Source organism: Garra rufa, chromosome 13 (assembly GCF_049309525.1).
Source record: "Garra rufa chromosome 13, GarRuf1.0, whole genome shotgun sequence".
Classification (NCBI taxonomy): domain Eukaryota; kingdom Metazoa; phylum Chordata; class Actinopteri; order Cypriniformes; family Cyprinidae; genus Garra; species Garra rufa.
The window spans coordinates 15,516,078-15,533,686 of NC_133373.1; the positions used below are offsets into that span (position 1 = coordinate 15,516,078).

General features: G+C 37.0%; 1 protein-coding gene across 1 annotated transcript in view; it reads left to right on the plus strand.

Annotated features, from left to right (window-relative positions):
• The first annotated feature begins 5,233 nt into the window (after positions 1 to 5,233).
• The window catches only part of LOC141283190 (exostosin-1), a 370,248-nt gene continuing 357,872 nt past the window's right edge, over positions 5,234 to 17,609 (plus strand). The window contains 1 exon segment of the mRNA XM_073816472.1: positions 5,234 to 6,296. Coding sequence (XP_073672573.1) covers positions 5,329 to 6,296 — 968 coding nt within the window. The 5' untranslated portion in view covers positions 5,234 to 5,328.

Below are 17,609 nucleotides of genomic sequence, written 5' to 3' on the forward strand. Positions count from 1 at the left end.
ATATATATATATATATATATATATATATATATATATATATATATATATATATATATATATATATATATATATATATTATAATTATTATTATTATTATTATTATTATTATTTTTTAATGAGTGCAGGACACTATAGTTCATTGGGAGGATAGCAAAATAAAGTAAACTGTGACATATTATACTCAAAGATTCTTCATACAGTGGACTACTAGTAAAATGTATACAAATTTGGGACCAAGAATTTGATTTGACACTTTGACTTGACAATGTTTCGTTTCATACCTTTCTATCAAGATACATTTGTTCTGACGCAGTTTAACTCTGAGCTCTTATCATATTTTATTACCAATTGCTAAATTATACCAAATAAACTGTGATAATGTGAGAAATTTTAAAGGTGTCTGATTACATTTTGGTTTGACTAATTAATTTGTGATTATCAAGATGAATTTCTTCTGACACAGTTTAACTCTAAGTTCCTGTCATATATTATCACCATTTTCTGAACTATAGCGAATAAACTGTGATAATGTGAAAAATGTTGAAGGTGTCTGAATAAATTTTGGTTTGACTGTATATAGATATATTAAAGTCCCACTTAAGTGGGTAAAAAAAAGTTCAACCCCATTTAATGTAATTTTAAACTATAATACATTTGTAATCAATAACATATGTATTTAAGTATATTCTTTCAAAGCATTGTGTGTGTGGGGGTGTGTGTGTACCTGGTATTCATCACGTTGTGGGGACCAAATGTCCCTACAATAGGAATACCAGTAGATTTTGACCTTGTGGGGACATTTCTCAGGTCCCCATGAGGAAACAGGCTTATAAATCATGCACAATGAGTTTTTTTTGATGAAGTAAAAGTGTGCACAATCTCCTGTGAGGGCTAGGTTTAGGTGTAGGGTAGGTGTAGGGCGATAGAAAGTACGGTTTGTACAGTATAAAAACCATTACGCCTATGGAATGTCCCCATAAAACATGTAAACCCAACATGTGTGTGTGTGTGTGTGTGTGTGTGTGTGTGTGTGTGTGTGTGACGTGTAATCTAAATAACCTTTTTTCCATTATAAAGAACCTTTTCTGCATTTGAAAGGTTCAATGGATGTTCAAGATTCTTCATGGAACCATCAATGCCAAAAAATAACAATGACAGATATCAGAAATACTTGTTTGTCACAATTGTCCAAAATCATGTGAGAACTTATGGTTGATGTCTGTCTTTAAAGACATTGGTGAATTTTCTTTAAAAAAAAATAATAAAACAAACATTTTATGTTGTGATTTTATCTGAAAAAATTAAGAGCAGGATGATACGCCAGCTGCCAGTGTCAATAACTAAAAGGAAGGATCCGTAATATACAACCTAGCTTTCTAGAGTTGATGTCTTCAGTAAACATAAGAGAAATCACATAAATATCAATGTCAGAAGGTGCTGACAGCTGAGGTAACTGCTGATTTTTAGAAAGCTGGCATGAAAGATGGGTGACTGAACTCCCGAAATATACGGCTATTTAGTTTAGACTAGATTTTCTATGACATAACAGCTCTGATTCTGTCTGATAAGATACGTTATTTCTATTTATTGGTTTGTTCATAATACTATAATTTATTCGACCCTGAAATGTACTGTAATATTAACCGACTGGTAAATGCAGTAAAAGGTTTTCTTAACCGTTGGATAATACCTAATGCATTAACTAATGTTACAAACGGAATTTTATTTTAATAAACCAATTTGCTTAAGTGGCATTGCCACATTGGTGAAGTCATTGATCAGAATAATCTATGGTTAAACAGATATGTCATCTGAGGCAGTTTATCTGTAAGTGTGCTTGAGGCTGTTTGTTGTTTTATTTCGCGCTCATGTTTAGAGGAATGACAGAGCTGTCTTACATCAACCACATTGTGCTTTAGGCAATGCTACAACAGCCTAAGGACAATACTTGTGATCCAGACAGGTCAAAACCTCCTTGAAATATTCAATACAGGGTTCAGTACAACCCCGCTGCTGCTCTATAAATCCCATCAGGGGAGCGAGGGTTAACAATATTGTTTGTTCATTGCGTTACATTCCTCTAAGTACAATGTTTGAACTTTTAAAGGGCCCATGTGGTAGCAAACCAATACATACCAAACCCTGTAGTCTTGTAAAAATAAATAATTAATAAATAAAACACTCAATAAAGGATGCAGACTTTGTTCATCTTTTTAACAGAGTATACGTTTCTGTATTATGTTTTTGCTCGGAAGTCACCACGCAGGCCTTTATCTTACCAACATCCACCACTAGATGGCAGCATTTATTTCAGAATACACCGACCTCAGAGAAAGCTGAATGGTCTCTGAATGAACGAAGATGCTAACACTGGTCGAGTCATTCTTGTCTAGTCAATTGCATTTCACATTACATTCTCTCACACACACTCTTCCAACTGTTTGTGTAAGTTACTTAATATAACTGCTGAAAAAGTCTTATTTTACTTTGTATGAAAATTAGGCCTATTATTGATTATGACCAAGATGGGATATAATCGTTGACTCAGCAATATCTTAGAATTACTGCAATTAGCTGATTAAATTGTGACTAAATGGCGAACAGCACTGCCCATCATCTAATAGTGCGTAATGAATGAGATTGATGGACCGGATATATAACGCAATGCCTACTTTATTTAAAAAGAGGTTATGCATCAACCCTTTAACTCTCCTTTATTAAATTAAAGCTCTTTCATAATAACATCTTCATATAAGGATGTGAAACTGTAGAGGACAAGAGCATCTTATTGCTTTCAAGATTTTATTATTACATTTAGCCTAGGAATAATTTGTAAATGGTCAGCATAGTTTCCATAATTTTACGTTGTAAACAATTAGGCTACTTAATGAAAACTTGAATATCAGCATTATGTTCACTTTTAAATAAACGTGTGTAATGAACAAGTAATAGCTACTTAAAGTGCAAACCCGTCAGCCCCGTTACACTTTTAAATATCTTACCATTTATTGACACTTAGGCATACTCCAAAAATGGAATTTTCATAATAGAAAATCCACCCATTTCGTGGAATTAGTGTCGCGGTACAGTGTGTATCAATAGAGGTGGATCGTATAGTTTTTTTAGTGAAGATGTTTGCAGCCTGTGGCTCGCGGTTGCTTTCGGCGCGCGTCACCGTGTCAGGCTTTCCTCGTCTATACGCATCTGTCGGTACTCAGTTCTTCTGAATGATCGACGCTTTCCGCTGACCGTTCCTTCTCTCAGCGCTTCCTCTACTAATAACAGAGAGGACAGACTCAATGGAGGTGGGAGGTTCAAGATGCTGAGCGGATTCCCCAACTCTCTTCAGAAGCTCAGAATCATGCTTCACGCCTGCTGATTGTGAAGAAGAAGACTTGCTGGGATTGCTTATAGAGACAGGCATGCGACAGAAGGTGTGCGTGTTGTCGCGGGCTCGTCCCGGTGAAGATGCGCTGGAGTGAAGTGACATTCAGCTGACAACAGCGTTAACTTTCATGCCAAGTGCCTTCCGTTGGAGATCACTCACAGTGCATTGTGAATTTGTAGGAGTACCGAAAAAATAGGAATCAACATTGGAATGTCATATGCGAGCTTGGGGAAATTGGGGTCTGTTTTGGAGTCTACGCACGTGGTCCCACCGGATTGACTCCGGATCAAGCTGTGACTGACAGCTAACTTCAAATTAAATCAAACCGCTGGAAGGACTTTACTACGATTGAAACCTGTGGTCCATGTGGATTATGAGATGCTATCAGAGTCTCCAGGATGCTGTGAGACCACGAGTGGCGTGATGAGAAGTTTCGTGTTGGTTTTGGAGAGTTGTAAACGCGCTCAGGATGTCTCAGGAACTCTGGGATGGATTTTGCTCTAAAACCTGCACGTTTATCCAGAGAGACAGGGGTTGATAATCCTCACGTTTATAGAAGGATCTCTGTGTTGATTGTGGAGATACTTTGCGCATATCAGTAGGCTGAGGTTGGGGTGTATCGAGACTTGTGGACGGAATGTAATTTAAAGACGGCTCAGTGGATTTTCTGAAGTTGCGCATTGGTCGCCAAGACATATGGAAATATGAAGATATTTAGATCAAGCATGTAAAGACAGAAACAGACAATGAACATTACGTTCCTTTATCAGGGTAATGGATTCAGACAGCGTGTGTTTTTCTGTCAGTTTCCTTTGTAATCACATTATTATGAAGACTGTCGCACAGAATCATCAACATATTTGCTTTATGAATACAGAAATGGTCGATAAATATTTCTCCACAACTCCTAATAATGCGCTCACTTGATAGTGCTTTGATTTATAATATAAAGTCGAGAATATTGAAGGTCTTCTACACATCAACAGGTGACTGAGGTAAAGCATCTATGTTTCTATGTTACATTATTTGCAAGTACAATGTTATATATAAATCAGTTTATTGTCTGTAGATTTATGTGTTTAAATCATGCCTTAGTTTGTGGAGTTTTTAAGTGAGGTGAACAGTGAGTAAGAATCTTACATTTGGTACTGGATTATTCTCAATAGCTAAACAGACGTTCTCTTTTTTATTGCCTATTTAGTTTTTAAAAAGTATGTATTTTTTGTATAGTCAGTTTTTAGAACGTTTTAGATTAAGCTAAAACTGTCTTAGCCCACAGTAATAACATTTAGAAGAGTATCTGTATACTTGAAAGTATATTTAAGTACATATACATTTTATTTGCGATTTCAAGTTTTAGTAACCACAAACATAGACAAAGTTGCCAAAACTATCACTTGAGGTGGTTAATATAGCAACAGAACACTTTTCTTAAGTATCTGTATTATTACTCATCACAAATACATGGCGTGAGACAAATCTCTGACAAGATTTACTTGGAAGAAGTAGACATCCCTGGAAGTCACACTGATTTCTTTTTTCCACACTGGTTATCATAATGATAATCAGCCTAGTTCTTGAAAGACAGTAATTTTTAAACAAGTAGCCTACAGTGAGATCTAAAAGTCTGTTACCTGGTACCCTACATTTGACATTAAAAAAATTAATTCATTTTATTTTATATTTTTAAAGGTTCAAATTAGATGTTGAATCACAGATTTTCTCACTGCAAATTATTAGTAATAAGGACTGTATTCAGATCTAAATACTGTCATTTTCATTCTGGTGTATAAAGCTAACACAACCCCTATCTGTATCTCTGCGCTTTCAGTGGTCCGTGCAGTATCAGAATGCTCGTATTGGTATGAGAGCTGGTCCCGTGGGTTTACAGTCGACCCTCCGTGCTTCCTTCTTTTCCTGCCCTGCTTCTCGCTGTCCACATGCAGGCGAAGAAGCGATACCTGCTGGTATCTGTGGGGGCCTGTAGCCTGCTACTAGCCTACCTGTGTGGCCTACAAATCGGCGAGTTCCACAACCAGAACCATGCTGAGCTTTACAGAGTCTCACAGATCGCCGGTGTCCCATCTCGGTCGCCTCGTTGGCCGGAATGGGTGGATCCTCCCCTGCAGACGTACCTTGGTGAGGCCGAGCAGGAAGAGGATGGACCCCTGCTTCTTCATCAACACACGTCTCCTCGCGAGAGACGAGAAATCCAGAAGAACATCTACAAGAGCCGGCGATGTCGCATGGAGACTTGTTTCGATTTCCAGCGCTGTGAACGGGGCTTTAAAATCTACGTGTATCCGCCTCAGAAAGGCGAAGCGCCCTCGGAAAGCTACCAGAAGATTCTGGCAGCCATCGAGGAATCGCGGTTCTACACGACAGACCCTAATGAGGCCTGTCTGTTTGTACTGAGTATAGACACTCTAGACAGGGACCAGCTGTCCGCTCAGTATGTACATAACGTCCGAGCCCGAATTCAAAGCCTCCCTCTGTGGTACGAAGGGAGGAACCATCTGATTTTTAACTTGTACTCTGGAACGTGGCCTGATTATACGGAGGAACTAGGCTTCGATATTGGCCAAGCCATGTTAGCCAAGGCCAGCACCGACATGGACAACTTTAGACCACGCTTTGATGTGTCTATCCCTTTGTTTTCAAAAGACCATCCTCAGAAAGGAGGGAGCAAAGGTTATCTGAATCTTAACAATGTCCCTCCCTTACGGAAATACTTGCTGGTCTTTAAAGGAAAGAGGTATCTAACTGGCATTGGTTCTGAAACCAGAAATGCTTTATATCATATACATAATGGGGATGATATCATTTTATTGACTACCTGCAAACATGGGAAAGACTGGGAGAAACATAAGGATGCAAGGTGCGACAGAGACAATGAAGAATACACAAAGTAAGTCCTACGGTTTCCTTTCTTGTTCACGCTGGTGAAAGGAGTGTAGCTAGTCTTTAAAGGAATGGTTCACCCAAACAAGAAAATTCTATCTTCATGACATTCCAAACCTTATGATCTTATTTCTTCTTCTTTCAATGGGTGACAAAGGAGTCATCGAAATATCTTCTTCTGTGATATCAGAACTTTCAATTTTGGGCAAACCATCTCTTTAATTTATATGTGCAGAATTTAAGACATCATTGGAGCTAATAAGATGCTGATTGTTTTTGCTCATTTCATACGAATCTTCAGTTGTGGGTTTAGTTTTGTGTTTGGACATTTTAACCTGAGTAAACACCATTGAGGATCCAAAGTGCAATAGCAGTATTTAATGTCAGAGTGATTTAGACTGTTGCTTGTTTTGTACTCTAGACTTTAGTGTTCATGTAGTTATCATGGGAATACCGCTATAAATGGAAGTGGTGTTGCATTTGTCTAGCTCAGGAAAAAAAAAAAAGTGCTGTGGAAAAGGGCTCTAGAGATCTCTTAGCCCGAAACAAAGCCAATCTTCATCTGTTTGTGACATTAATGTGAACAGTTTTGTGTAAACGCACCGTTTTGGCGAGATTTATTTTATAGAGTTTAATTCTCTAAGGTACAATGATAAGAAAGTGATTACTGTGTATTGTAAGGATGTGTGTGCAATGTAGATAGTTCATTTCTTTTGCTAAGATGTGAGCTGTATACACTGACTGCAAGTGAAACTAATAGCAATAATAGAAAGCAACTTCTATGAGTCAGATAAATATTGTTTATCAGTGTTTTATTTATTTTAACTATGTACTAAGAAACATACATACCCTGGGTCTCTCACTTATGCTTATGAAGATTGTTAAAGAACAATCTGGAACTATAGAACACCAGTATTGTATTTGTCTTTGTTTTATGCCTGATTCTGTTGCACTTTTGTAATGGCATTACACAGGTATTACTATGTAATTACAATGTAATTAAATAGGTGCAGGTGTGTTTCCAGTTTCTGGATGTTACAAGAAAAGCAGACTTACAAAGATATAATGTTTGTGTGAAGGACCACACTGTAGCAGAAGCAAAACCCCAGAGTGTTGCTTCAAATAGTTACAAATTAGAGCATTAAAGCACACACACAAAAAAAGAAGCAAATGGAAGTAGCCATTTTTATACTGGTTGCCATGAGGAGAATCACAGTATGACAGAAGTGAAAAGACAGTGTCATTTCAAATTGTTAAAGTTGCAAATGGTGCAAATAAACCAGCGTCAAAGAGCATTTTAAGGACAGTCTACACATTTTGGGAATAAAAAAACGTACTATTTATACATCAAATTAACTTTCATTTTCTCATTAGTTATTTATGATTTAAATAAATGATTCAGAACAAGAGTTATAATTAAACCAGTAAGTACCACGAATAGGACAGATGAAATCAAAGCATATGTATAGATTACAACAGTTCAGATTTTCTCCCTAGTTTTGATATTAAATGCTCAAGAAAGCAAATACGGTGTCATTCAGGCGTCCTCATACTTTTGGCCATTTGATGTACAGTATTTAAGTCTGCTGCATTAATGTATAATACAGTGTATTAAAGAGTTGGCAAGATTCAACTTTTAAGTAATTGGTAGATCATCAGACTGAGGAAAAGAAGGTTAGAAGGTCTTGACTAGCAGACACTTATACTTCAAATGAATTGAGAGGATTTCAGAGAGGCAGAACAGTCAATAATTGGCCCTCAATTGAATTAAGCAGGAGCTTAGAGTCACAGAAAATACCAAAGACACACACACACACACACACACACACACACACACACACACTACGCTTCTGTGCCCAGAGATGATTACATACAGAGTCTGATAGCATCACTTACTGCTTCTAGTCCGACCCACCCTCATAGATACTGCATCATATTTTGCTGTATAAAATGTATAGTGTCAGATGTGTACATTTATTTCAAAACAACTGGTTATGCTTATAGTCATAAACAGCTGGTGATATGGTTATTTTGAATTGAAGTAGATTGTGCCAGGTTTGCGAGTCACGATTTTGTTGTCTATGTGGTTAAACAGGCCATCTTATTTATATCGTAGCAATGTGATGTGCAGGTAACTGGTCTGTAATGTCTGGTATTGTCACACTTTTATGGTGAACAATAACAGGTGAGCCATGAGTTCGACCATTAGTGGCACATTCTGCTTCATAAAACACTTACTCTGAACAATTTAACAGATTTTTGATTTTACTGCGTACTAAGACACATGCATACCCCTCTCTCACTGACTTTTCAGGGCTCTACGCTTACTTTTCTTGTTAGGAGCACAGTCAAAATTTCAGGAGCACATTCTAAACAATAATCAAAAAATCTGATAAAAAATCAGCTTTCCCATTACGAGGTGATATTTGACTCCTCAAAGTAATTTACAGGGAAATGTAGTTTTTACCTTTGTTTTTACCTTTTCATATGGTTAATGAGGCTTAGAAGTGGCATGAGTGTAATCAAATTCATAAATTCATGTTGAGATTAATGTTTTAAATATACATTTTTGAATACAGAAATATTAACTGATTTAAATACCTGAAAAGATACTCTACTTAATGAAACTAAATCTGCCAGCAGGTGGCGGCAAGACACTGATTTATTTACTGAATCATATCATTCATTTGATTCGTTCGAATGGCTGGTTCATTCAGGAATAAAGCAAGTGACTGTCTTTATGAATGAGAAATTGAATTATTTCACTAGAATCGTTTAAAAACGCACGTTCATCATAAACGAAACACTGCTGTGTTTGAATGGAAATGCGCAGCGGCTCAGTTGTGACTTGTTTCAAACTGCTTTTGACGACGACATGAAGCAAAATCAGGCAATAGTGTTATAGTCAGACAATGTAAGTCACATAATAATAACTTCTTATTTATTTAACTGTTGTATTAAATCAATATCTTTACAAACTCCCTTAAAAAATATTAAAAGCTGTCACTCATCTGAGTTTGCGATCTCACAAAGCTCAACAAAGCTCTCTATACTGCACAATCAATCTCTTATTTACACTCTCTCTACACTTTGTTTATGAAAGGATTCGTGAGATACGTCTGTGATACATTGCTCAACGTTGCAAAAACACAGAAACCTTTGAAGCTCCCCTCAGCACAAACACAAACATGCTGATCAAGTCAGTCGCACATGCTACTCCTAATTATTTTTTCATAATCGCATGTAGTAGTTTTCAGTCGCAAATGCGAGTGAAATAGTCACACTGTAGAGCCCTGCGAGTTTATTTGAAGAACTTCATTGTAAAAACACATCAGTATTATATATAACTTTGTTTTAGTCTTCCCTGAATCTATTATTCGTTTATAATGGTGGTATTATACAGTTATTACAATGTAATTACCATGTAATTACATGGATGCAGTTGAATTTTCATTCTGAATGTTGCAGACTTACAAAAATATATTGAATGTGTGCTAGGGCTCACGGTTTTCACAAAGAGAATCACACCATGGCAGTAGCAAACAATTTGAGTGTTGTTTCGACTTGTTAAATATGCAAATGTTGGAAATAAAATCAAAAGCGTTAAATGTTACCAGTCTACGCACTATGCAAATGTGGAAACTAGAAGTACAAAAAACATATGGATATAACCATTTTTACGTCAAATTAACTTTTTATGGTGAACAATAACAGATGAGCCATGTGTTGGATTTATAGTGGCATATTCTGTTTCTTAAAACATTTGCCTAGCTCAGTAATTTAACAAGCTGAGGAAGCAATATAAATCATACAATATACAATATTGGATCTGGCGTGCAGGGTCCTTGCCATACAACACACAAACCACAATGATGGCATTACAGACAGAGATGCACTTTAAGGCCAGTTTCACACATGCTGTGTGCGGTGTGAGTTTCACGCTGATAGTGTTCATCGTGCATCACAGAGATGGGTGTTTCTTAGGGGACTTTTATGTCCTACGGGTTGATTTCAACATTTTCTTTTTTTATTATATAAAGGTCACATTAGAAACCTTTTATCATGCCCTCATCATTTTAAATAATTGTATTATTTCAGGCTTAAATTAATTCTTGGAAATTAATTTAAAAATTCATTTTAAAAGTATGAATTGGGTATTTTTTTAAACTATGACCAAAGACCAAAACAAAGAGTGAAATAAACAAAAAACTTTTTTTTTATATCATTTATAAAATTATTATGACTATTTCTACCACATCAAACATTTTTACCCATAATAAAGGTTTAATTAGTGGATTTGTGTGAAGAACTAGAAGAAAAAAACTATAAATAAGAGATGTGATGTGCGAATAAATCAAACTAAAATTGTGCAGTAAACATCACTTTGAACAGAATATTTTGTGCATGATTTCCAAGATGTACTTTGATGGAGGTATTGAAAAAGCGCATTTGTAAACATACACTCTTAAAAATAAAGGTTCTTCAAAAGGTTCTTCAAGCAATGCCATAGAAGTACCATTTTTGGTTCCACAAAGAACCATTCAGTCAAAGGTTTTTAAAGAACCATTTCTTGCTTATTTTTTATCATCTGAAGAATCTTATTTGCCACAAAGAACCTTTTGTAAAACAGAAAGGTTCTTCAGATGTTAAAGGTTCTTTATGGAACCACTTAGACAAAAAGGTTCTTCTACACTCTGAAAAATAAAGGTGCTTTAAAAGGTTCTTCACATTGATGCCATAGAAGAACCATTTTTGGTTCCACAAAGAACCATTCAGTCAAAGATTCTTTCATCTCTTTCTTTACTTTTTATAATTTGAAGAACATATTTTTGTCACAAAGAACCTTTTGTGAAAAATAAAGGTTCTTCAGATGTTAAAGGTTCTTTATGGAACCACTTAGACAAAAAGGTTCTTCTACACTCTGAAAAATAAAGGTGCTTAAAAGGTTCTTCACATTGATGCCATAGAAGAACCATTTTTGGTTCCACAAAGAACCATTCAGTCAAAGGTTCTTTCATCTCTTTCTTAACTTTTTATAATTTGAAGAACATATTTTTGTCACAAAGAACCTTTTGTGAAAAATAAAGGTTCTTCAGATGTTAAAGGTTCTTTATGGAACCACTTAGAAAAAAAAAGGTTCTTCTACACTCTTAAAAATAAAGGTGCTTTAAAAGGTTCTTCACAGTGATGCAATAGAAGAACCATTTTTGGTTCCACAAAGAACCATTCAGTCAAAGGTTCTTTCATCTCTTTCTTAACTTTTTATAATCTGAAGAACCTATTTTTGTCAAAAAAAAAAAAAAAACCCTTTTATGAAACAGAAAGGTTCTTCAGATGTTAAAGGTTCTTTATGGAACCATTTAGACAAAACGTTTCTTTTATGACATTGTGAAGCACATTTATTTTTAAGAGTGTATGTAAAAATATTATTTAATTTTATTTATTTATGATGCACAACATTTTGTACAACATTTTTGTAATTAAAAAAGTAAAATCGCCTTTGTTTACTTTGTTTTTTTATTATTCTGGTAAATACAGCTATTGTTTTATTTTTATTTTGTACTATATGTAAACATCTGTTATTTGAAACTTACAGCAGAACTAACTAAATACATAAATAACATGCATTTTTTTTACCCCTCTTAAGAATTGTTTCAATTATTCACATTTAGCAGGTTCTACATGATGAAGCTTATGGAAAAAAGTTTGAAAAGTTTGTTTTAAGAGAATTTCTTTTTTAAAAATCTTCAAACTGAGCAAGGAACTCAGCGTCAAAACTGTATTGTCAGTTCCACTTCTAGCTGCTTACTCGGGCTGTAACCTGTAACCTGTTAACATGGGCTGCAAATTTGTGTCGCCGATGCAGTATCTGTGAAATAGGCCTAATGCTGCGCTCACACCGCCCAAACCGTCATGCGTCAGTTGCGGCAAGATTACATGTAAAGTCAATGGTTAGGTCCGTCAGAGGCTCTGCGTTGCGTTGTGTCCGTTGGATCCGTCAACTTTTCAAGCGTTACCTGCGTTTCAAGCGTCAACGCAGCCAACGCAAGCAACGCAGAAGTTCAGCTAGTTGAACTTTTGACGGACTTAACGCACTTGACGCAGTGCGTCAACCAATCAGAGCGTCTCACTGTAGCGACGTCACCACACGTATTTTGAATGAAGCGGGAGCAGAAAAAACAACAACATACAATTCTCTGCGATTGAAGACGGCTACAAACTTATTCTAGCCGTCTGCAATCGCAGAGAATTGTATGATCCGTTCTCGTTGTTGTATAAAGACAGGAATGTAAAGGAACTTGCTTGGATGAAGATCGCTGAAGAGATCGGGTTGTCAAATCTTTTCTCAACGTAATTATTTCCCATTTCGTTAGCTAGCGAAACATGTTCATGAGAGGATTCCAAAATGTCCAGTCCCAATAGTTTGCCATGGTTTATTCAGGGGAAGTGTGCAGAAAACTAGATGCGTTGGGAGCGTTGCCTGACGTGTGCGGTGTGAACGCACCAAAAAGCAAGCGTTGCCAGCTTCAACGTACATGCGTCAAACTAGATGCGTTAGGTGCGTTGCCTGACGCAGACAAAGTGTGCGGTGTGAACGCACCATAAGTCAACACCACATAACTCAAAGAGGCAACAAGCACAACACCACTGCAAATAACCCAGTAATTCACGTGATTTATTAATGCCGCACTGCATGCAGGGATCCAGAGTTCTGCTGTGCAAAACGTGCAAATCATACAGTCTAAAGAGAGATGAAATTTGAGCGAAGGCAGCGAGAGCTCTGCCATCTACATCTTCTCACTTGTAGATTTCTGGTCTCGCCACTGGACTTGGATGGAAAGCTCACATTGAAGTTTCATTATCGAGTCAAAGAGAGCCATGTTCCTGAAGATGTTAAGTCTGCGTTTGTGCCAAGAGTGGAAGATGGACGAAGAGAAGGAGGAATACGATGGAGAAACAAGGGGGAAAGAGCCCCCACTGATAAGATGTATTGATAGACTCTAAATTAGAGCAGCTCACGACTGGGTGCTTGCTACAAATCCATCACACTTGAGAAAGAAAGAGACAGCATAAAGAGAGAAAGAACGATAGAGTTAGTGCAGGAGAAAGAGAGATAGAGCGAGAAGCCTGCTGTTTTTTAATTAGGGTGTGTGATTAACGTGATGTGTTGTTTTTTAGCTTCAGAATCACACAAAAGGGAAGTGATTACAAATCCCAGATTTACCTCCAAAATTAATCACCCTCTTCAATAAACACAGCTGCTCAAACTTTGAGAGCTCACTGCTGTGCGGTATTAAATCCTAAACTTTTATGACAACCAAATTTAAGGATTCCATCTGCTGACAGGCATAAAGAGAAGCCACATCGCAAAGAATTGCGTGAAAATGACCCTGTTGGGTGCGGTGTTGTAATAACACAAGCTGTTGTCACTCCCTACTTGGCCAACAACTTATTTAACAATTTTTACACAGTCATAGGCTGTATCCGAAATCGCCCCCCTATACCCTATTCACTATTCCCTACATTAGTCCACTCGTACAGTTCACTTGAAGGAGTGAATGAAAACAAGTGAGTGAATTCGGACACTAAGTGCACCAGAACGACTGCCGCTTTTGCATAGTTTTGCTTACTGTTTAACAATCATTTAAAACGGACAGTTCCAGTAGTAAGATTAAAGGATTTATCTCGAACTATGTCAAGGAATTTACGTATAAACCCTGGTTAAACAATTTATTAATCAATTTACAACGAATTTGAACCCGTGTTGTACGCTGTATTACACAGTGGACGAGCGTGTTGTAAAATTAACTGATGGATGATTCAGCTGCGGGCGCCATCGTCTGGCGAGACGCGGGAATTCTGTCGGCGCGCGACTCTCACAGTGCATTATGGGTTATCTCTAGCTGTTGAGCGTACACTGGTTGTACACTCGTTTTTGCGGTGCATTGTGGGATTGAATGAGTGCACTCGGGAACGTCCACTATGGTTTCGAACACCACTTAAAATGGCTGTCCCCTCAAATAGTGCACTATTTGAGGGTATAGGGGGCGATTTCGGATACAGCCATAGTTTTTGTCCTCTTCTTTAAATGTTGTCAGTATTTCAAGGTGCCAAATTAAACCAAATATTCAAGTGTTTCATATATAGTCTAAACTTAAATGTATCAACATTTAACCAAAAGCGACGTTAGTCCTTGTTGTAAAAACCTGATATAACATTACAATTAGTGCATTACTGTAATTTATACTATGGGGTCGTTGAATGCTTGAATTTGATTGGCTGACGAACGTTCTAATGGTGTGCATTATTTTAAGGGAAACGCACGGCGAATGTAGTTCCAGGCATCTCTTGACCGCATCACATGTCCATATCAATTACTTCTACTTACAATAGCGTTTTAAGGACAAAAACCGGATGAATGTCTCGAAATATATCATCTGTTCGATGTCTTGAGGTGTAGTAACCATAGTATAAGCGGAAAAATTGACTTCGGTCCATTGAATTCTACGAAAATAATGCAACCTTCATGATCAGGTTTTCCCCACAAATCGTATATTTTCATAAGATTATTGGTCATTGCACAATGAGTCCAAAATTTTTGTCCAATGCTTTTTTTTTCTTTTTTTTTTTTTCGAATTCGTCATCCTTTCCTGTGAAAATGCTTGCTAGGAACGTGAAAATGCAGAAAATCGAACCTGATCTGAATTTTTTTATGATGGACGAAAGTTTCGGAGGCAGTGTGTAAACGTTATTGACACAACGTGATGGTGATTTTAGTTACACTGTTTTTATGAGTCAGCCTTAAAGACATTTATACTGAAAAGTTAACACTATAAACAGAAGTTATTTTTAGTTTCAACAACAGCTTGACACAGAAAACAAATGCACTGAGCAGCACAATCACCCTTAACAGATGGAAGCATATTAACGTTATTAACGCTTTCCTCAGCAGATATGCAAAACTGATGTTATTGTGAATAAGAGACCGATCTGAAGAATGAATGCTGTATCAGATGCAGGTAATCACACTTGCTCAGTCTATCTCTCTTTCATAATACTCTACTACACATAATACAGTAAGCTTTTAATACAGTAATACAATAAGCTTTCAATAAAGAAACTCAACGTTCCTTCATTACTACAGTGGTGTGAAAAAGTGTTGGCCCCCTTCCTGATTTTTTATTTTTTTGCATGTTTGTCACACTTTAATGTTTCAGATCATCAAACAAATTAAAATATTAATCAAAGATAACACAAGTAAAGACAACATGCAGTTTTTGAATTAAGTTTTTGTTATTAAGGGAAAACAAGATCCAAACCCACATGGCCCTGTGTGAAAAAGTGTTTTAACTAAACTTAACTGGTTGGGCAACCCTTAGCAACAATAACTGCAATCAAGTGTTTGCAATAACTTGCAATAAGCCTGTTACAGCACTGTGCAGGAATTTTGACCCACTTATCTTGGCAGAATTGTTGTAATTCAGACACATTGGAGGGTTTTCGAGCATGAACCGCCTTTTTAAGGTCATGCCACAGCATCGCAATAGGATTCAGCTCAGGACTTTGACTAGGCCACTCCAAAATCTTCATTTTGTTTTTCTTCAGCCATTCAGAGGTGGATTTGCTGGTGTGTTTTGGATCATTGTCCTGCTGCAGAACCCAAGTTTGCATCAGCTTGAGGTCACGAACAGATGGCCGGACATTGTCCTTTAGGATTTTTTGGTAGACAGCAGAATTCATGGTTCCATTTATCACAGCAAGTCTTCCAGGTCCAGAAGCAGCAAAACAGCCCCAGACCATCACACTACCACCATATTTTACTGTTGGTATGATGTTCTTTTTCTGAAATGCTGTGTTATTTTTATGCCAGATGTAATGGGACACACACAGTAGTTCACAGAGTATTTTCCCAAAAGTCTTGGGGATCATCAAGATGTGTTCTGGCAAAACTGAGATGAGCCTTCATGTTCTTTTTGCTCAGCAGCGGTTTTCGTCTTGGAACTCTGCCATGCAGGCCATTTTTGCCCAGTCTCTTTCTTATGGTGGAGAACAAAAGACACAAAAGAGGGCTTTTGAAGACACTCCGTTGTTATTTTGTTACACTCATGCCATCGAACAGTTGTATATATGCAATATCACACTTGTAGACATGAGATATGGCTGTATATCAGCACGCTGTGATTACCTACGACCGAATTACAGCAGAGTGTGATATTGTTGATATATTTTTTGCATTTTTTTAACTGCTCCTGAATCTACAAAATATAATTTTTCATTTAAACTCACCCACATTTAGAATTACTGTCGGATCTGGTTTGTTCTGTGCTTGTGGGGATTTAAGCATGTAACAAAATTAAACAGTGACCACCAGAAATATATCTGATGAAAGTCGACATTGATGAGGTTTATACTTCAGTCATCTAATCAAACAGAAAACACAACACTTCAGCAAAGCCGGACTTCTTCAGAAAATTAACCACTGTGAGCTAATTAATGTTGCTGAGCTCAAAATGAAAATTATACCCCATCATCACTTCTACTTTCAGCTACAGGAACAGCTGACTAAATGTGTTAAATCAAATACATAATCAATATATAATACAGCTCCCCTCAGACAAAACCATATAGAATTACAAACATGGACACATTTTAGCCTGCGAAATGATCTGGATGTTTTGAGATGATGTTTCATGCCTTTTGTGTCATTGTATAGACAGCAAATGGTTCTTATTACAAACAATGGGATTACCGGGAAAAACATCGCTTTAAAAACGATAAGAGGTTTTGGTGTCTATTTAGTGATTTCAGTGATATTTGATTTACTGGAAGTGAAATCCTGTAGGATAGAAAATTAACACAGTACACCTGCTGTTGGCTGAGAGATGAATCGTCTTTCCAGCAGGAGATTTTCGGCTACCTTGAGACTTTCAGAGATTTCAATAGGCATTCTCAGCAGTTTGGGAGAACGCTGCACTGTGGGAGACAGTGGGAAAGAATGAGATATAAAGAGGCATTCGACAGAAGAAAGAAAGATAGTGGAGAATGTTCTGAAACGTCAGTAACAAACCCACCTACTGGGAAAGAGCTGGTTTAGCTACTGTTTGTCCAGTAACAGAAAATCCATCCTTTTTACTCCCTAATAAACCCCTCTTAGCTTCTGAGGACCAAAGCTGCATGGTAAACAGCCAAATTTTACAGTTGTAGCAATACTTTCAATATAAATTCTCATTCTGAAACACGTTACTTTCAATGACACTTCAGATTTCAGGAAAACAGTGTTTTTTTCACAGCAACCACTGTGTCTGTAAGGGTTATTTGT